Here is a 21219-nt window from a genome sequence, read left to right as displayed (position 1 = left end):
ATCTCAGTATTTTCAAAAAAAAAAACAAATATAATTGCAAAAAATGTTACAGTCAGATTTAAGATGGTCAAAACAAACTGATGTTGGTATTACTCATTTTCGTTCGGGCATGAGTCACGATGAAGATCAGTTAATTCCAAACTTATATCGATATATTCAACCTTGGGAATCAGAATTCATAGATTCTCAACGAGTATGGGCAGAATATGCATTAAAACGACAAGAAGCTAATGCGCAAAATCGTAGGCTTACTTTGGAAGATCTTGAAGATAGTTGGGATCGTGGTATTCCTAGAATAAATACTTTATTCCAGAAAGATAGACACACCCTTGCCTATGACAAAGGTTGGAGAATACGTACAGAATTTAAACAATATCAGGTATTATCTTATTGCATTTTATTATTGAATCTATTTTTGTTTATATTTTATATAAGAAGTATTATTTTTTGTTTATGTGATTTAGGTATTGAAACAAAATCCATTTTGGTGGACTCATCAACGTCATGATGGTAAATTGTGGAATTTAAATAATTATCGAACAGATATGATACAAGCCCTTGGTGGTGTAGAAGGTATTTTAGAACATACTCTTTTTAAAGGAACATATTTCCCAACCTGGGAAGGTCTTTTCTGGTAATTCTTTTCTGATTTTTTTCCAATTCCATTTTTAGATTTTTTTTAAATTTAAATTCATAAAAATTTAATCAATATAAGAATTAAAATACTGATTATTTTTTTTATCGCTTATTATTTTTTTTACACAGGGAGAAAGCATCTGGATTTGAAGAATCTATGAAATATAAGAAATTAACTAATGCACAAAGATCTGGTTTAAATCAAATTCCAAATCGTCGATTTACTCTATGGTGGTCACCAACTATTAATAGAGCAAACGTTTATGTTGGCTTTCAGGTAATATTTCTATACTAATTTATTATAATTATTAAGAAATGTATATTTTTGATTGTTCAATGATTTCTTGAAATTGTTATTTATTGTATATAAATTTTGTTTATTGTCTGTTTTTATTAGGTTCAATTGGATTTAACAGGAATATTCATGCATGGTAAAATTCCAACATTGAAAATTTCATTAATTCAAATATTTCGTGCACACTTGTGGCAAAAAGTACACGAATCGATTGTGATGGATCTTTGTCAAGTTTTTGATCAAGAATTAGATGCTCTAGAAATCGAGACTGTTCAAAAAGAGACTATTCATCCTAGAAAATCATACAAGATGAATTCTTCTTGTGCTGATATTTTGCTTTTCTCTGCATATAAGTGGAACGTATCTAGACCATCGTTACTTGCCGATTCAAAGTAATCATTTTTTTTTCTTTTATTTTTGTTTATATATTTATATATAGAGAATATTTTATTATTAATGATTTATTTTTTGAACAGAGATCTTATGGATAATACAACTACACAAAAATATTGGATAGATGTGCAACTTAGATGGGGAGATTATGATTCTCATGATATCGAACGATATGCTAGAGCTAAATTCTTAGATTATACAACGGATAATATGTCTATTTATCCATCTCCAACAGGACTATTAATAGCTATAGATTTAGCTTATAATTTACATAGGTATATATTTTAATATTTAAATATTTTTATTCATTAATTGCAATTTTAAAATTATATTAGAATTCAAAATTAATTATCAAGATATAATTTTTGATATATTGTTCAATTATATCAAATATTTATTTCCTCTGATTTAAAAATAAAAATAAAATTTTTTTTATTTCAATATATTGAATGTCAAATAAGATATTTAAATGTGTCAAGTCAAAAATGCAAAAGATGATTTTTTTGATCGCTATATATAAATAGATAATGTTCATATATGCAAAAATATTTCATGGTTTATTTATTTGCATTTTTGTTTATAGCGCTTATGGTAATTGGTTCCCAGGGTGTAAGCCTCTTATACAACAAGCAATGGCAAAAATAATGAAAGCTAATCCTGCTTTATATGTATTACGAGAACGCATTCGAAAAGCATTACAACTTTATTCATCAGAACCTACAGAACCATATCTATCTTCACAAAATTATGGAGAACTTTTTTCAAATCAAATTATTTGGTATTTTTTTTTTCTTACATTTATTTTTATTCATATGATGAATATATAATTGTTATATCGAGCACTTTTTTTTATTTGATTTATTAGGTTTGTCGATGATACTAACGTATATCGTGTTACAATTCATAAAACATTTGAGGGTAATTTAACTACAAAACCTATAAATGGAGCAATCTTTATTTTCAATCCTCGAACTGGTCAATTGTTTTTAAAGATTATTCATACTTCCGTTTGGGCTGGTCAAAAACGTTTAGGTCAGGTAAGATGCATTTAAAACATTTATTACAATTATAAAAAAGCAAATAATGAATATGATTGAAAAGTTTTTATTCTATAATTAACATTATATTATCATAGTTGGCTAAATGGAAAACTGCTGAAGAAGTAGCTGCTCTTATTCGATCTTTACCAGTCGAAGAACAACCGAAGCAGATTATAGTAACACGAAAAGGAATGTTGGATCCTTTAGAAGTGCATTTATTAGATTTTCCTAATATTGTTATTAAGGGATCAGAACTTCAATTACCATTCCAAGCTTGTTTGAAAGTTGAAAAGTTTGGTGACTTGATATTAAAAGCAACAGAACCTCAAATGGTATTATTCAATTTATATGATGATTGGTTGAAAACTATTTCATCGTATACGGTAATAATTTATAATTTTTTTTATTAATTTTCTTTTTTTTATATTTCTTTTTTTTAATATTTTAATATTTATATATTTTTTTAAATATATTTTTTTTTATAGGCATTCTCACGTCTGATTCTAATTCTTCGTGCATTACATGTTAATACTGAAAGAACAAAAGTTGTTCTAAAACCTGACAAAACAACTATAACAGAACCACATCATATATGGCCTTCTTTGACAGATGATGAATGGATTAAAGTCGAGGTACAATTAAAAGATCTTATTTTGGCTGATTATGGTAAAAAAAACAAGTATGTATTTTTTAATATTTTTTATTTATTTGTATGTATAAAAATATAAATATTCACTTAATATGAAATTATTATTACTTTCAGTGTGAATGTTGCATCATTGACTCAATCAGAAATTCGAGATATTATCTTGGGTATGGAAATTAGTGCACCTTCTGCACAACGTCAACAAATTGCTGAAATAGAAAAACAAACAAAAGAACAATCGCAGCTTACAGCAACGACTACAAGGACAGTAAACAAACATGGAGACGAAATTATCACGGCGACAACTTCTAATTATGAAACACAAACATTTAGTTCGAAAACTGAATGGCGAGTAAGAGCAATTTCTGCTACCAATTTGCATCTTCGAACTAATCATATATATGTATCATCCGATGATATTAAGGAAACTGGTTACACATATATTTTGCCAAAAAATGTTCTCAAAAAATTCGTCACTATTTCAGATTTACGAGCTCAGGTATGCTCTTTATATATTTGATAAAAATAAATTTATTTTCTCATTTTCACTAAAAGAAATTAAATATATTATTATTGTTGTTATTATTATTATTGTTATTTATGTAGATAGCGGGATATTTATATGGAATTAGTCCACCAGATAATCCACAAGTTAAAGAAATACGATGTATAGTTATGGCACCACAATGGGGTACTCATCAAACAGTCCATTTACCTAACACACTTCCAAATCATCAATATCTTAAGGAAATGGAGCCTCTCGGTTGGATTCATACTCAACCTAATGAGTTGCCACAATTATCGCCGCAGGTTTATATTATCAACATATATTGTTGAATAAATATTTATTAATATATTTTTATTTATAATTATTATTTAATTTATTGTGTATTTTATATTATATTATTTTATATTAATTTATATTTGACTAGGATATATCTACTCACGCTCGAATAATGGCAGAAAATCCGATTTGGGATGGAGAAAAGACTATTGTTATTACTTGTAGTTTTACGCCAGGATCTTGTTCTCTTACAGCATATAAATTAACACCTAGGTTTGTATTTGATTTTTTTTTTTTGATGAACAAATTTATTATTTATCATCGTTGTTAAGCATTTTTCTTGTTATTATTAAATTTTGTATTTATATATAGCGGTTTTGAATGGGGAAAGCAAAATACCGATAAGGGAAATAATCCTAAAGGTTATTTACCAAGTCATTATGAAAAAGTACAAATGTTATTATCTGATCGTTTTCTTGGTTTCTTTATGGTCCCAAGTCAAGGATCTTGGAATTATAACTTTATGGGTAATTAGATTTAATTTTTGTTTCTTAGCTAAAACCGAAACAATATAATTATTATTTTATTTTTGACAGGTGTGAGACATGATCCAAACATGAAATATGAATTACAATTGGCAAATCCAAAAGAATTTTATCATGAAATTCATAGACCTGCCCATTTTTTGAATTTTTCCAGTTTAGAGGATGGAGAAGGAGTTGGAGCTGATAGAGAAGATGTATTTGCATAAATAAATGATAAAAAAAATGAATGAAATGAGAATAGGAACTCGATATTATCAATATCGTATTCATTCTTTCTATAATAATGACATTTATGTGTTTATATACAACTAAAATATAATTTTAAATAAATAATAAATAATTAGTACATTATAATAATTGATAACAAAATTTTGAATCCCTAATATATAATATTTAATGAATAGATTTATTTTAATATTACTTCAAGTTTTAATTACTTTGTATTTTAACATCGTTTTAGAATAAAATATATATATAATATGTGTTTAATTAAATGTATATGTAAGAAAGAAAAATGTACAAAATTTTTGCATATTTGATTTGATAAAGATAAAGAATAATATACATTTTGATATAAATGATGTTTTTGTCATTTTCTTATTTTATAAAATAAAATTTACAACTTTAATATCAAATAATGAGAATAATGAAAATAAAATTATTATTATATTAAAATTTAAATTATAAAAGAAAGGGAAATAACTATAAAATAATCTAATTTATTTGTACACTATAATACTTTTAATAATATATTGGCATTAAACTTAATAGTTTCTAAAAATTACTATTTTATATGACATAAAATAAAAATTAAATATTTCAAATTTATATATAAATGATTATGTAGTAGCAAAAATGAATATTAGAAAGGCAGCATAATGATGACTAGAAATTCTTCAAGAAAATTCACACTCGATATTTGATTTTTAATTCATTATTAATAGATATTTTGATGAAGTGTTGAATGTAAATTGAATATAGATTTATCAAAAGCTAATATTAAATTAAAATTTTCTTTTTTTCTTTTTTTCTTTTTTTCATTTGTTATTTTTATAAAGTTGTGTAAATGATACATAATGAATCATGATACAGAAATGATTAAAACTAATTATTAATTATCGACGATTGTTTTATCGCAAAAAGATTCATTTGAATATGTGACGATCTTTTCTTGAAATGATGGAGCGGAAGTTGTCGATGTACAAGTACGACATCCACTACGAGTTGAATTTCTTGAAAACACATTACTTCCATGACAACCAAATCTTTTTAACAGTAGTCTTTTAACTTTATCTTTCCAAACGAAAATTATAAAAATAATTACACCTTGCAAAGTATTCGTAAAATCAGTAAGGTACCAAAGATATATTGGTGTATTGTTACAAAGCCATGATATTATTTCCATTGACCAATTTATACCCATCACAATAAACAGTTTCAAATATAGATTAAACCTGCACAAAGCAAATTAAATTTCATATTTAATTAAATGAAATATTAAAATAGTTTTATAACATATATGTATATATATGTAAATGTATGTACATATGAACAGTTTTATATCAATTTTATATCACAAAATCGCAGAAAAATGAGTTTGATTTAAAAGACGTTCCATGATATGCGTGATATATGATAAATATTATGAAAATATGAAAATATGAAAAATATCAATTATGAAAATATATGTTTCTATATTTACAAATTCATCTTATTACAAAAATTATGATTGATACGCATAACTTATATGGAATATATGGAATATTTTTTATCAACGAAAAATGTTTCTTTTTAATTTCCAAAGATTTCAGCATTTCTTCAATTTTAGATATAATTTTATCTGAAGATATAATTTTTTATGGAATAATAACATTGAAAAAATATAAATATATAATAATTATAAGTATTTTAATTTAAAATTTTCTGTTTCATACTATTATAAAAAAAATATTATATTGAAAAAATATAAAGTTATATTAAAAATGTTATTAAAAAAATATTGAAATTTTCATCATTGATTTTATTTCTTTAAATATTCTGTTAAAAATATATGCCGTATATATATATATATATATATGCAATTATATTCTACAATATATAATTATACTTATAATATATTATAAAAAATAAAAAAATAAAATTAAAATTTCTTTTATTTTTAAAGAAATCTTGCAAATATACAAATATAATAAAATATAATAAAATACATATATCTATATGCAACATTTTTTTTAATAAATAAATAATTTCATTTTAAAAAAATGAAATCATTATTTAAACTTTCAATATTTTTTTATTTTTTTTAAATATAATTTTGTAAGTACACAGTACGAAATAGTGCAAAATATTAAATTATTTTATAATTCTATCATATTTTGTTATAAAAAAATTCCCACATGAAATTATATTCAAAATTAAAAAAAACATTTATAGGGATCAATTTCATTCACTCAATGAGATTTTTCGTTGAGTGAAAAAAAAAATTATACAAATCCATATATAATTATACACATAATCAAAATTCTATATTCTATACGCATAAATCAAAATTTTCGGATAAGATAAATTTCTTTATAATGTATAATTTTGCGAATGGCTGTAAATATATACTATAAATATACATATATATATATTTTTTTTCTACTATAAATATACTATAATATTAAATATACTAATAATACTATAATAAATATACTATTTAATACTATAAATATATATATGTGTATATTCTTCAATGTAATAGTCAGATATAAATGCTAAGATCAATGATAAAGATGAAACATGCAATCACGAGATCCTGTTCAGACGGATGTATATTTTGTTACGCGAGAGCGACCCGCTTTCGTCATTACAAAAACAAATCAAATCATGGGAAAATCCTTATTGTACAAGCTCTAAAAGAAGGTCTGAAAATAATTTTACCGTTACAAGTATGAAATAAGAGCAATAATGTAAAAGCATATCGATGTAAATAAATGTTAGAAAGCGAAATCTTAGCATTTAATCAACTATTTTGTATATATTATTGAATGATCGATATTTTATTATGCGATATACTATTATGCGAATATATATTATGCGATAACACTATAATAGATTATATAACACTATAATAGATAGATGATTAAAAATATTATAAACAAAAAAAAAAACGAACCATTGTTTATTGTCATCATGGCGTCTACTGTCTATACCTCTGAGATGTTGGGCCGTATCTTTTCCATGTTGTCGTATTTTTAATGCCGTAGAAATAAAAAGACATATATTACAAAGAACAGTGATGCCCATAGGACCGTAAAAATATATTGCCTTTGCTTCATCTCCTATACAAACATTTATTAAAATTAAAAATATACGATATTATGAAATTTTAATCAAATCTTGATTAAAAATTCTTATTTGCCCAAAAAAACTTGTTATTTTAATTCATGAAAACTTACTTGTGAACCAACAATTCATTTTTCCAAAATCTGGTTTGATTAAATAATTTGGAATTTTAGGCAGAAAGTCCATAATAGCGCAAATTCCGGTGAGAATCGCTGCGCAACCCCAAGCGTAAATCGAATATATTAAAAATTTTTTACGCTCCCTTTGTTTCACGCTGCCATGTAGAGATCGAAAACCTCTGAAAATAAGAAATTCTTTAGTAAATAAAATAGAATTAAAAAAAGGAAGTAAAAGAAAAAAAAGTAGAAATGGAAAAATACATGAAAAATGAAACTTAAAAAATAAAATAAAAAATAATTAACATAAGATTTCGATTATTTTTTTTCATTAATCACAACATATTGTATGTACATATATATTATACTCCAAAATATGATTGCATTGCACCAAATATTAAGCAAACAAATGTTAAGTTTTAAACAAATTTATCTTATTTATTATATATTCGATTAATAAATTTCAATATTAATTAAATGAATTCAATAAAAAAATTTAAAAGTGTTAAAAATAATATTTTTTTTTATTAAAACATCGCTCTTTTTTAAAAATATAGCCGGTAAATCGCAAAGATCGTTATAAAGTGGGTCTCATAAAAGTTTGGGAAGCCCTGTTTTATGATATGAGCTTGTGGTTTTATGACGTGTTCTATATTTCCTGCTTACATCTTACAAAAGTAAGATTTATAGTTTCAAACGATCGATAAGAATTATTAATAAAAATACATATATCGTTTGCACAAGAAGAAATAAAAATACGATGTCTTTTTTTATTTTTAAACAAAATATTAAGATTTTAAATTTAATTATTCTATTTATTCGAATATGCTTTATTTGAATATATATTTGAATATATATATAGTAATATTTTGAACTTGTTTTTTGAAATATTCAATTTATGAACAAAAAAAAATTAAGAAGCTAAAGAATGGAAACTACAATTTATAAAATTGAAAAAATGACGCGCAAACTTGAAAAGTATTTTATTAATAGAAATTACGAATAAATAATAGATATTGAAGAAAAGTCTATATATTATCCTCTATTATTAAATTAGATAAGAAAATAATTTCTAATTGATATAATGTGTACGTGTGTTGTATAACATGATTCAAGGTCGCACTACATAGTCACACCCTTAATTATATTCGTCACACCTACATACTTATATACTTACATATACAATGAAAAAAATACTTGATAATGATCAATAACTCGTTATTCTAATGATTACAAGCTATATACAATAAATGACATTAAAAAAAAATTGACGATGAATTTGTAATGAATAAATAATTTAAAATTAAAAAAAAAAACGGTTTAACATGATTGCTGTATGCTATTCGGATAATTTTTTTGGCAGAGAAGAAAATTGAAATATCGAAATATCATTACATAGTAGTATTCAATAATCTATAAAAACATGTCGATCAATGATTTAAAATTTTTCAAAGCATTTGTATATTATAATTAATCAATTAAACTTATTATTTTTAAATATCAACATTTATTTATCATGATTTTATTAATTTCTTTTATTTTTTTCAAAAATTATATCGAAATATGAAAACTATCGGCATCAGTATATACGTATAGTATCGGATATGTAGCGTAACATCGATGTGGCGTCGTGTGGCGTCGATGTGGCGTCGGCGTCAGAACCGAAAGACCGATTCTTAGTTTTCGAGCTTTCGAGATTTGTTTAGAACATACGTCACGATTTGTTTGCTGTACACCTGGCGCTTTACAAATACATATACATATGTATATAAGTAGATTTCTCAAATACTTTTATAAGAATTCAATTCGGTAAAGAAAGAAATATCATATGTTACTTTTGATTTTTGAGACGCAATCACTTTTCTACGCAATATTTGCATTTAATATTTATCTTTTCATATAATGTCTTTCTATTAAAAGAAAATATATATATATAATACATAAAAGTATGATAATTTATATATTCTTTCAATCATACTTAAGATAAATGGACGAGAGAAACAAACACATTTATTCGACTAAAAATTTTAATCTGTTATTGAGAGAATTCCGAGAAAAATTATTTGTGTGAAACAATGAAAGGTAAGATTGGATCGATTGAAAGGAATAAAAGACACATTATTGTCGTGATGTTAAATAAACTTGGGATGTTGATAACATGTTGGATGTTCACGAAATGAAAGTACTCGAGAAAGAAACCCTAAGCCTACTTCGGACCGATCGAACTTAATTTAAGAATGTTTACAAAGTATACACGTGCCGTCATGAACCGGATATTAATTCGCGTATGTCGCTATCAATTTCCCTTGATGATCGTCAACTATCGAATTGCTTTAACTGGAAAGATATTAAGGAGATAATTTCTATAGTACATTCCATGATGCGTATATCATCAATTTTAATAAGCTTTTAATTCAAAAGCATTGTAAATACGCAGTTGGTTCGATATATTTAAATTTAACACGACACGATTGATTAAGAAATTAAATTAAAATGAAATGTAAAAAGAACTAGTTATGAATTAGGATAAGTAAATGATCGAGCTAAAATATAGTAAACGAGAAAAATTAACTTACCCAAATGTCCACCAAATATCGAAGCACATAACGTTCAACCAGAAGAAACTAGCCAAGAAAGAAAAATGAATGACGAATGCTGAAACAGAATTCAATCAAAAAAAAATTTTATATGATATAATATAAATATATAATATATAATATATAATAATAATAAAATAATATATACAATCATATGATATAAAACGGAAAGCAAAAGGAAACGCGATGCAACGCATAAATAACATAAATTTTTATTTATATTATATATATATTTTTTATGTTAGAAATATCAATCTATATATATGTATATATATATAGATACGTAAAATTATTTAAAATTATTATGTAATATATACGAGTACCAAATATAATGCAGAGAGAATTCGAAATCTGTTTTTGCGGAATAACATTTACGCTTGAGAGTGTCGTATAGGCGACTAATAGAGAAATAATATGTGCACGAAGTGTGTAGCCGTGTAAATTCTTCAGTTCTGGTAACAGACAGTAGACGATAAACGTGGCAAACAGAAACGGCACTGATACGATCATTCCGATGGGATAAAGTACTTCATTAACATTTATCTCATATTCATTTTCATCCTTGTAACAAACAATTATATCGAATACACTGGATAAAAGGATACCGAGACAATAATCAGTCTCTCGTAAAAGTTCGTTCTTGTTATACTTGTAGACTGAACCATTATCGAGAATCATGAATTCATCTTCCGGATATTCTTTTGGACTAAGTTTATAACGTTGCCAACCTTTACAAGGATCTTTAACGGATAAATGAAAATAGCGTCGATAATCCGGTATTTCATCGATTAACGTTAAATTATTCGAGTTGTAAAGGGGCGGGAAACTATAAGTATTATTTGTTTCAATACATTTTTCGTTCGTCATACGATTCCCGTATGGGCAACATAAAGGAATACATGCTTTTCCATCAGTCATGAAAAAAACATTAGAAAAACATTGATCCTTGCTCTCTGCATTCGTAAAAATATTTTCCATCTTTGACTTCTCAATATCTTCATTCGAATGAAAATATTTCGTTCTGTTATCGTTATCTATTTTCACATTCGAGTCATGTGTGGCGAAATTGATAGTATCCTGGTTAAAAGATGGTGTTGTATTGAATTGTGAAGACGGTTGAATTGAATTTATCGCGAGTATCAATAATAAATCACCGATCACGACACGAAACATCTTGGTAGGTAGGTTTTCGTCAAGTAACTGTTTATCACAATTCGTTCAGATTTATAATAACCACGGTCATTATCGTTTTACGCGGAAACGATACGATTGCTAATGTTCATAATGTTGGTTGATCGCGTCACGTTGCAATCGACTAACTACTGGGAATGATTTCAGCGTTTTCGTTTTATTCTTCCTTTTTTCGTTATCCTTGTCACCTTCCTACTTCCCTCTCTCCCTATTTATCCCTTCTTTTATTCATTTCTTTTATTCTTTTTATTTATTTTTTTTATTTATTCTTTTTTTATTTTCCTTACTTTTTTCTTCACTTGATTAAATTTTTTCTTCACCTGATAGAAACTTTTAATTATAAAAAATCGAAAAGAGTTTTATATTAAAAGTTTTTAAAACAAAAATAAAAAAGAAGAAGACAAGAAAGAAAGAGAAAAGATATATTCTTAGCGGCAAAAATAATTTAGTGAAGGTCAAAAAATAAGCAGACAGCAAATTATTATGAATGTTATATCTATTTAATCGATAATTTAATCAGAGATTGATATTTATTACCTTCTTTATGACTTATTAAAATTTTACGATATATAAAAATTTATTGTTGTATATTTATACATATATATAAATCTAATATTAAACAAATATTAATAAACAATTATTTATAATAGTATAAACTATTCGATTGTTTTAGTAATGTATTTTATATGTATGTATGTATTCTGTAGTAAGAATTCAAAATTATTTTATTCATTTAATGTATATAATTAATAATAAATTAAATAATCCTCAAATTTCAAATCAGAAAAATCTTAAATAATATGCTATATACAATTCGATAAAATATTAAATTTATTTTTACTGCAACTGCAATATATACTTTCAATATAATATAAAATATTCAGTTTTAGAGATTGAATCGAATAAATTTCGTAAAAAAAATTTCTAAAATTTATTAAGGAAAATTATTCGAAAAATAAGATAAAATTCTGGATTATTTAAATATAAAGGACACCGTTATCGACATCGAGCAAATACAAGATATTTCGAAATTTTTTTCACATATATTCACTATGATATCGAATATCATGGCATATACCATATCAAGGTAAAGCAAAGGAAAGTAAATAAAAAATAAAAAAAACAAAAATTCAAAGTAGGGAGAGAGGTAAAGTAAGCTGAATCAAGGTGAGGCATTGCAATCTGTTCTTGTTTATCTTCATGTATTGAAAAACAGGAAATCTCCGAAACAAATCTTAAAATTTAAATTTTAAGCATCGATTAAGAATGAATAAAATTCGATTAATTCTGGTAATAGGATACGAACGAAAAAAAAAACATATTATACATAATTTTATACATATTCTCATTAATTCATATAATATTCACTTTTAATATTTAATATAAATCAAAAATATTTTGATAATTAATCAATTTATGTTTCATATTCAACAAATTTTTATATTATTAAAAAAATATTAAATAGCCGATTAGTTTATACTTGTTTATATTTACTTAAATTTAGAAATAGTAACATTTTTATTGTCAAATTTTGCCCTTATTTTTCTGAGAAGAGAAAATGATATTGATAAAATAAAATTAATGAAATATATTCTCATAATAATGCTGTATTAACATCTTGTCTTAAACATCTTTTAAATTATTATGATAATGTTTGATTCATTTTCATAAAATTAATATTATTACTTGGCAACAATTTATTGATAATTACACATGATTAGTTTTATTACAAAATACTATAAAATACTAATATACTATAATATATTAAAATCATGTAATTATATCGATATTTATACAAAAAACTTTATTTTCTTATAACAAGAAATTTTGTACTTGAATTTTGACATTCTATTATTAAATATCGAAATGAAAGTATTATTTGAATTTAAATAATAATAAATTTATAAAATTATTATGTAACATCAAGTTAATCAATGTGAAAGTAAATAAATAAAATCTGTATTTAAAAAAATCTGTATTTAATAATACTGTTAATAATTGCTTTTATATTAAATGCATATATTAAATATTTCAATTACATATTTTATTTTTAGGAATTTACTATATCGAAAGTAAAAAAATTAAAGAAAATAGAAGAGAATAGAAGAGAACAGAATAAAAGAAAAACTTATTATAAAATTTTGAGTATCTAAAAAAAGTGAATGCAAAATATAGATATGTGAAAATGTACATATTAAACACAAAATCACGAAAATTCGATTAAACTAAATGGAAAGGAAAAAAATTTCAGAAAACTTATTGATATTGTTAGATAAGATAAAAATAACCCATTTATTGATGTCAAACGAATCAAAGAAAACTTATTAATGATTACACGTTAAAAAATGATCACAAATATAAATTTACATCATATTTACAAAAATATGAATATCACAAAGTGAACAGTTTTTTTTATTAAAAATTAGAATTGAAAAAAATATAAAAAAATATAAATTTATAAAAAAAAATGAAATGAAATGGCATGAAAAATATTTTTTAAAAAAATTCATATACTTAATTTGATATAAATCAAGAAAGTAAAAAATATTACAAAATTATAATTTTGTAAATAATCAATGTAAATTTAATTTCTGATATAAAAATTGTATCTTATTGATCTTTTAATATTATTTCAAAAATATTATTTTAATAAATATATATACATCTTTGTTATCTTTATTTTTTCTTTACGTTATTATAATGATTAGTATGAATTTGCAATTAAGTACCGACACGATTGTATATATATATATATATTATATAACATTATATGCAGAAATATACGTGCGAAAATAGATATGCAATTCCATAATACAAGATAAATGATATATATTTTTCTAAATTCTTTTTCGATGAATCCTTTAACGATCAATTTTTTTTCGCTTATTTTTGATATTCATTTTTTTTCACTAATATATTATTTATATTTTTTAATGAATATTTATTTGATTTTCATCATTCATAAGTTTAAGTCGATATGTAATTTTGCTATATTTTCAATATTTATCATTAATTTCATTGTACAGAAATACGAAAACACATTTTTGCATATATTGCTTATTATATATAAAAGAAGATTTTCTAATAAATTACTTTTCCACGAATCAATAATTTCAATTTATATTAAAACTTAGAGTACTTTATTACTTATGTAGCATTGACACGCGACTACATTTACTTACTCAATAAGATAATTGAGCAATATGTTAATTGAATGGAAAAAAAATATATATATAACAAATTTTTAATTTTTCAAAATGAGTTTTTCCAACAAGAATCATTATGATATAGAAAACGCTTTGGCAAAGTTTTTAATATTTAACGATGAGATAAAAATCAAGAACTGTATAAAAAAAGAATGATGAAGAGGAAGTGAAAGAAGCGCATTGTTATCAAATATATATCAAAACTTTTATCGTCTAATCATTTACTTTTATTAAAAAAGAAAATTATTTTTATATCCTGTTAGAAAATGATACAAACTACTATTAAAAACATTTTGATTTTTATATTTAATTTTATGTTTTGAGCGATGAATAATTTACTTTAAATTTTGTAAAATATAAATATACATACTTCTTTTATTAATATTTATATTTACTAATAAAGTAATTGTTTTAACTTCAATGATCTAACTTAATCTCAATTATTATAATCTCACTTATAAATTTGTTTTATAAATTTGTTTTTTGTTCTATCATAAATATATTAGTAGATTAAGTTATATTAACGATAGTAAGGTAGAAATCCATGTTTTAATAGTTTTAATAATTTTTAATGTATGTATTATGATTATATTTTAATATTAAAACTTTGGTTTGATGGAAATATAAAATCATTTATTAATATATTATTAATGAAATAATAATGAAATTTCATTCCATTCAATAAATATTTAAAATTAAATCATATTATAAAAATTTCATTTAATGATAATTTCTTTTTAATTCATTTCAATAAATTTAAAGATTATTATACTAAAAAAAAAATAAAAGGAAATAAGCACCGTTAATGAAAACAAACAATCATTTAATTAAATTTTATAAATGGAAATTGTGTTTACCATTATGTTTTAAATGATAATTTGCAAAATCATATATGTGTTTTGCTTAAATGTATTTAAATATTTTATTATATATTAATGATATATATTATATTATATATTATAATATTATATTATATAATATTATATATTAATAAAATAAAATATGAAAAATAAAATATGAAAGTATATATAATAGAAACTATATACGGAATAAAACACGAATATATTAATGGTACGTGTGTTCATGTTGTATTTCCAATACGTGCTTAAATGTATAAACTATAAAACAAACTTTATTGATTTCGATAGATTAATTTCTTTTCTATTTTTTGCGTTCTTTTTTAAAATTTAATTCATTCAATTTAATTCAAAATTTTTTCACAATTTAATTCATATTATAGATGATCGAAATATAATATTAAATTTTATGATTTATTTGTTCAAAATCGTCTTTATCTCACTCGGTTTATCTATGACAGAAAGGGTGGATCGAAAATTTCAACCGATATGATTGATATCGTTTTAATATTATATATAAAACATATTTAATATATATAATATATACGATCGAAGAAATAAAATAAAAAAAAAATAATCATAATTTCAAATAAACAAAACAGTAAGAAAAAGAAAGATAGAAAGAGAGAATAACAAATTCTTACCTATTGCGCTGCAGAAGACGTATTTAAAAAAAAGTAGTTTGGCTAAGACGAGAGAAGTATAGGCAACCACCAAACAAGCTACGTAACACATTAAGGTTTTTCCATAGAGATTTCTTAATTCTGGAATAATCGCATACACAAAGAAAGTAACGAAAAAAAATGGAATAGAAATTATAATTCCGGCATCCACTGGGTTTGAACTCGTTGTGGACGCATTCAATGTACAAACCAAAACAGCAATTTTTTTGGAAGGTTCTTTCCAATCAAGACAATAATTCCAAGCTTCATATTTGTCGCCGTTGAAAGTTTGAAGAGTACCATTTGCTTGCAATACATACGCATCTTCTTCAATATTTTCTGGTTCGAGTAGAAGTTTGCTTAAATTTTCGGAACATTGCATATCCTCTATCAGAAAAAACTGATCACTTAATCTAGATATTTTTTGGATTTCAGCTGCAAGTTGGTTTTGTTCGAGAATGAGAGATTTTTGAATAAGTGATTCACTTGATAGGCGAGTACAATTAGGTCGAATACCTTCCCCTAGAATCTCATTTTGTTTACAACATTTTCTCAAGCATGATTGTAAATTACATATACATCCATATGTTTTGTTTTCAAATACTTGATATGATTCAACAGGATACACTAATTTATTGTACACTATACTTCCATTCTCAAATTTATTAATTTTATTTTGATCTAAAATAATACCAGGAAATGGATGACAAAATGAATTCTCTCTTTTTTCCATTTTCTCTCCGTTGATCTTCATTGATTGATAAATTAGAACGAACAAAAATAAACGAATAATTATATAAAAATGCTGCATCTCTGCTTCCTATTCTATACGTTCTTCCTGCGTTCAAAATTGCTCCACGCTTTCTTTCATACCTTTTTCCTTCTCTTTTCTCTTTTTTTTTCTTTGGTTTTGCTAATCTTTTTTTTTATGTGTACGTATTTCTTTACGTATTTCTTTTCTATTATTTTAAAATAACATACGTTTCAATTTAATTTAATTTAATATTTTCTAATATCTTTATTTTTTTCGATTCGAATTGAGAGAATCTTTTGAAAAATCATCGTTTTCGACACAATCGTAAAAATTCACGTTACTAGTAATGATCATCCGATGAAACGTAAAGCTCGCGACTGACTGCCCTCAGTATTTTTCGATCGTCGGTGATCATAGCGTGAATGTGAATGCGCGCGCGCTCGTTCATTCACCCCAATATCATATGAATATTAAATACTATATATCATTAATAATTTTATTAGATATGATCTCAAATTATTTTTTTTCATTTTCTTATCATGTTCATTCACCAATTTTAATAACAATATAATCATTATCTTTAGTATAACATTTTATTGGAAACAAGACTATAAATTACATATAAAAAGTAATTATTAGAAACATAAAATTTTTAAAAATAAAGTGCTTTAATTATTTATAATTAGTTTCAATCGATTTTTAATGACTTTTTATAATTATTCTTTTTTATTAATTAATTTTAATTAATATAAATTCTAATGAGTACATACTCTTAATATTTATCTATTATTACAAATATCCTGCATGAATCTATGATTTCTTTCAATATATTTTTTTGTTTCATATCTCAAAAGCACTAAAATCTTCTTATCATTTTAATATCATTTTCAACATTATCGATTTGATTTAAAATAAAATTGCAACATTAATAACAGTTAGAATTGAAATTAAATTTCAAAATAAAATTATAATATAAATTAGATATAAAAAAATAGATTTCTATAGCCTACTTTGAATACATGATTATATGATATTAATTTATAAATTAGTCAAATGATAAAAATTAATATATTGTAAAATATAATTATATTTTAATTATCAAAAATAAAATTATACTTTTTAAAATTTTTTAATTTAATGTTTTCCAAAATAATATTTATAATTTAACTGTTTCAAATAATTTAAAAATCATTTATAATGTAATGTAATTATAAATTAAAGATTTGAATAGTAAAATATAATAAGATATGTATATATAATATCAAATATATTTTATATAGCCATTCTAAATCTTGAACTGTAGAAATAATTTATAAATTAATCTTTTTTTTAAACTTGTGCTTGAAAAATCATAGATTTTAATTAATTAAAACCATACGATATTAAGATCCTATTATCTGATATTCTATGAATTTATTCTTAGAATTTAGATATTTAATTGTATGGTTTTGACTATTACTGAATGATCAAAATCACAAAATATATGATAAAATATTAGTGTCATATGAGAAATATTATTTTATTATCTTAAAATTATCTTAAGATATATTATATAAAGCTGAAAAAAAGTGAAAATTAATATTATTTTTTGAATAGTTTTTAAATATTTTTATTCGAAATTATTATTTTACTTTATTTTACTTTTAAAGAGATTTTCTTTGACATTCGAGAGATGGCGCTAACAATCACTTTTTACTTTATCTCTATTCTTTTTCTATTATTTGTTTTTTTTTGTTTTTTTATTTCATGTAATAATATATATTCTATAAATAATTCTAATCGAGATAGTATTTATTTCCAAATTTTTAATTATTTTTTTTATATTAGTCATTCTCTTTTTATTTATTTTTTTATCTTACTGTATTGCAAAAGTGGGGTGAATTATTAAAAAATAAATATAACATCTATTTTTTAACATCATGTGATTCTGATATATATATATATATATATATATATATATATATATATATATATATATATATATATATATATATATATATATATTTATCTCATATACATATGTCATCTGTATTGTAATTATATTTCATTTAATATTATATTATATTTAATATTATATTATATTATATTTAATTTGTTTGATGTTAACTAGTACTATTTCCTGGTACCAGTTCTTTATTTTCCTATTGAAAATTTTAATTTATGATAATAATTATAATAATCAATAATCTTTTTTCCAATTTTATTTTATTGAAGATTTTAATTTATCTATGTTATTTTAATTTCATGTTATCATAAATTAATTATATTATACTAATTTCAGATATTTCTAACGACAATAATTGATAATTTTTTTTTTATTTCTACTCCATTCAAAAATTTATCCATAATCCTAATATTATTTATTTTCAAATATTATTTATAAGCGAAAAAAATATAAACATAATTTGAAATTCAACTTATATTTTTCTTCTTTTTTTTACTTTAAAAAGTAAATATAAGTAAATTAAATATGTATTAAATTTATTACTTAAAAAAAAAATAAATTATGCAGTTTTTAAATAAAATCATTGATTGTTTTTTTAATTTTTATTTTTTATTACAATAATATTATATACAATAATATAATAATAAGAAAAATAAAAAAAATATATTTTTTTATTACTTATTTTTTAAATATATTTTTTAACCAATTGTATTATATAATGATATCTTAACCTTAAAAAATTATATTTTTAACAGATACAAATACAATTTTTTTCATAATTATAAATTTTTTAAATAATATATTTATTAATAAAATCGTAAAATATAAATATAAATAAAAATTTTATATGATTAGTGATCGATATTGCTCAACTATAGTAAATACACACACACACACACACACCATAACTGCATACATTAGTTATTATGTATTTTTTGTTTAATGTTACAGTTTATAAAGATAAAAAAAGTTTAATTATTATCTGCGTTTAATACACAGCAACGAAAAAATTTATAATTTTAGTATATCATTTTGTATTGCATAAAATAAATGGCAAATTTAAACGAATTAAGATCTATATGGAAAAATGCAGATGCGGTAACTTTTGATGTTGATTCGACCGTCATACAAGAAGAAGGAATTGATGAACTAGCAAAATTTTGTGGAAAAGAAAATGATGTTATTTCGTTGTAAGTTTTTTCTTTTTTATTTTACCATATTTATTTATTTTTTTTTTTTTGCTATTCTAAAATTTAATATTTTTTTTTCATTATTATTCATTCATATCATTTATATATCATATGGAATAATTGACTTTAATTAATAAAAATGATTTTAGAACAAATCGAGCCATGCAAGGAGACATGACATTTCGACAATCCTTAGAGGAAAGATTGAATATTATAAAACCAAATCTTATGCAAATAAAACAATTTTTGGCTTCTCATCCAATAAAACTTTCACCTGGAATTAAGTAGGAAAAAATATGAATTGAAATGAATTGAATATGACAAGAAATTTTCATAAATAAATTAGTAAAATTATTTCTTTTAAAATTATTTATGAAAATTTCAGAACTTTGGTAACAACACTACAAAATCATAAAAAGCAAATATTTTTTATATCTGGTGGATTTCATTCTTTAATTGCACCAGTTGCCACATCACTTAATATTCCATTAGAAAATATTTTTGCGAATAAACTTAAATTCTATTACACAGGTTATTGTTTGTTTGCTTTGATATAACATTAATTATATATATATTTCATTTTTGTTTTTTTTATGAATCTATTTATAGGAGAATATGCAGGATTTGATGAAAATCAACCTACTGCAGAAAATGGTGGGAAAGTAAAAGTCATTAAGTATCTTAAGAATAAAAAAGAACTTAAAACTATTGTTCATATTGGTGATGGATCAACAGATTTAGAAACTACTTCAATAGTAGATTTATTTATAGGTATATCTTATCTTAATTTAATTTATTTCATGTCATTCAATTTTTAATACTATGTTTAATTATAATATCAGTTTTATTACACAGGATATGGAGGAAATGTAATTAGAGAAAATGTCAAACAACAATCATTATGGTATATTACTGATTTTAATGAACTTGTCACTATTTTATAAATAGAGTTTTTGTAAATATTACAATATTTGAAAAATTGTAATAATTATTATTGAATATGAAATAAATATTTATATAAATATTTTTTAATGA

General features: G+C 22.7%; 3 protein-coding genes across 6 annotated transcripts in view; 2 read left to right on the top strand and 1 right to left on the bottom strand.

The window, feature by feature from the left end:
- Positions 1-4917, top strand: part of LOC107997664 (pre-mRNA-processing-splicing factor 8) — a 12422-nt gene extending 7505 nt beyond the window's left edge. For both annotated transcript variants that reach the window (XM_017056422.3, XM_062087128.1), the window contains exons 17-30: positions 53-379; positions 465-634; positions 766-913; positions 1034-1323; positions 1408-1599; positions 1908-2102; positions 2190-2361; positions 2460-2747; positions 2850-3043; positions 3128-3509; positions 3617-3820; positions 3943-4067; positions 4167-4321; positions 4391-4917. In XM_017056422.3, the coding sequence (XP_016911911.1) occupies positions 53-379; positions 465-634; positions 766-913; positions 1034-1323; positions 1408-1599; positions 1908-2102; positions 2190-2361; positions 2460-2747; positions 2850-3043; positions 3128-3509; positions 3617-3820; positions 3943-4067; positions 4167-4321; positions 4391-4545 (2997 nt within the window). In that variant the 3' untranslated portion in view covers positions 4546-4917. The remainder of the gene's footprint in view (positions 1-52; positions 380-464; positions 635-765; positions 914-1033; positions 1324-1407; positions 1600-1907; positions 2103-2189; positions 2362-2459; positions 2748-2849; positions 3044-3127; positions 3510-3616; positions 3821-3942; positions 4068-4166; positions 4322-4390) is intronic.
- LOC107998019 (G-protein coupled receptor Mth2) lies at positions 4615-17438 on the bottom strand. Of its 2 annotated transcripts, XM_017057025.3 has the most exons (6): positions 16280-17438; positions 10703-11544; positions 10359-10437; positions 7780-7964; positions 7497-7662; positions 4615-5793 (listed from the first exon to the last, which is right to left on the bottom strand). In XM_017057025.3, the coding sequence occupies exons 1-6, from the start codon at positions 17104-17106 to the stop codon at positions 5451-5453; spliced, it is 2442 nt and encodes an 813-aa protein (XP_016912514.2). In that variant the 5' UTR covers positions 17107-17438; the 3' UTR covers positions 4615-5450. The 2 variants fall into 2 exon arrangements, with proteins under 2 accessions (XP_016912514.2, XP_016912521.1); XM_017057032.3 differs by lacking the exon at positions 10703-11544 and having other exon boundaries at positions 16278-17437.
- Positions 11430-21219, top strand: LOC107998033 (phosphoserine phosphatase). Of its 2 annotated transcripts, none has more exons than XM_017057044.3 (6): positions 11430-11556; positions 19946-20184; positions 20334-20468; positions 20570-20715; positions 20794-20955; positions 21040-21219. In XM_017057044.3, the coding sequence occupies exons 2-6, from the start codon at positions 20045-20047 to the stop codon at positions 21126-21128; spliced, it is 672 nt and encodes a 223-aa protein (XP_016912533.1). In that variant the 5' UTR covers positions 11430-11556; positions 19946-20044; the 3' UTR covers positions 21129-21219. The 2 variants fall into 2 exon arrangements, with proteins under 2 accessions (XP_016912533.1, XP_016912541.1); XM_017057052.3 differs by having other exon boundaries at positions 21027-21219.

The sequence above is a fragment of the Apis cerana genome, linkage group LG1 (genome assembly GCF_029169275.1).
Source record: "Apis cerana isolate GH-2021 linkage group LG1, AcerK_1.0, whole genome shotgun sequence".
NCBI classification, from domain to species: Eukaryota; Metazoa; Arthropoda; class Insecta; order Hymenoptera; family Apidae; genus Apis; species Apis cerana.
This window is presented reverse-complemented; position numbering and strand designations above follow the sequence as displayed.

Coding starts and splice junctions, on each gene's coding strand:
- LOC107998019 (XM_017057025.3), bottom strand. CDS start 17,106: ATGCAGCATTTTTATATAATTATTCGTTTATTTTTGTTCGTTCTAATT. Junction 11,545..16,279: donor TACGTCTTCTGCAGCGCAAT/AGGTAAGAATTT, acceptor CAAGATGTTTCG/TGTCGTGATCGGTGATTTAT. Junction 7,965..10,358: donor GATATTTGGTGGACATTTGG/GTAAGTTAATTT, acceptor TCTTATTTTCAG/AGGTTTTCGATCTCTACATG.
- LOC107998033 (XM_017057044.3), top strand. CDS start 20,045: ATGGCAAATTTAAACGAATTAAGATCTATATGGAAAAATGCAGATGCG. Junction 20,185..20,333: donor GAAAATGATGTTATTTCGTT/GTAAGTTTTTTC, acceptor AAATGATTTTAG/AACAAATCGAGCCATGCAAG. Junction 20,956..21,039: donor AATAGTAGATTTATTTATAG/GTATATCTTATC, acceptor TTTATTACACAG/GATATGGAGGAAATGTAATT.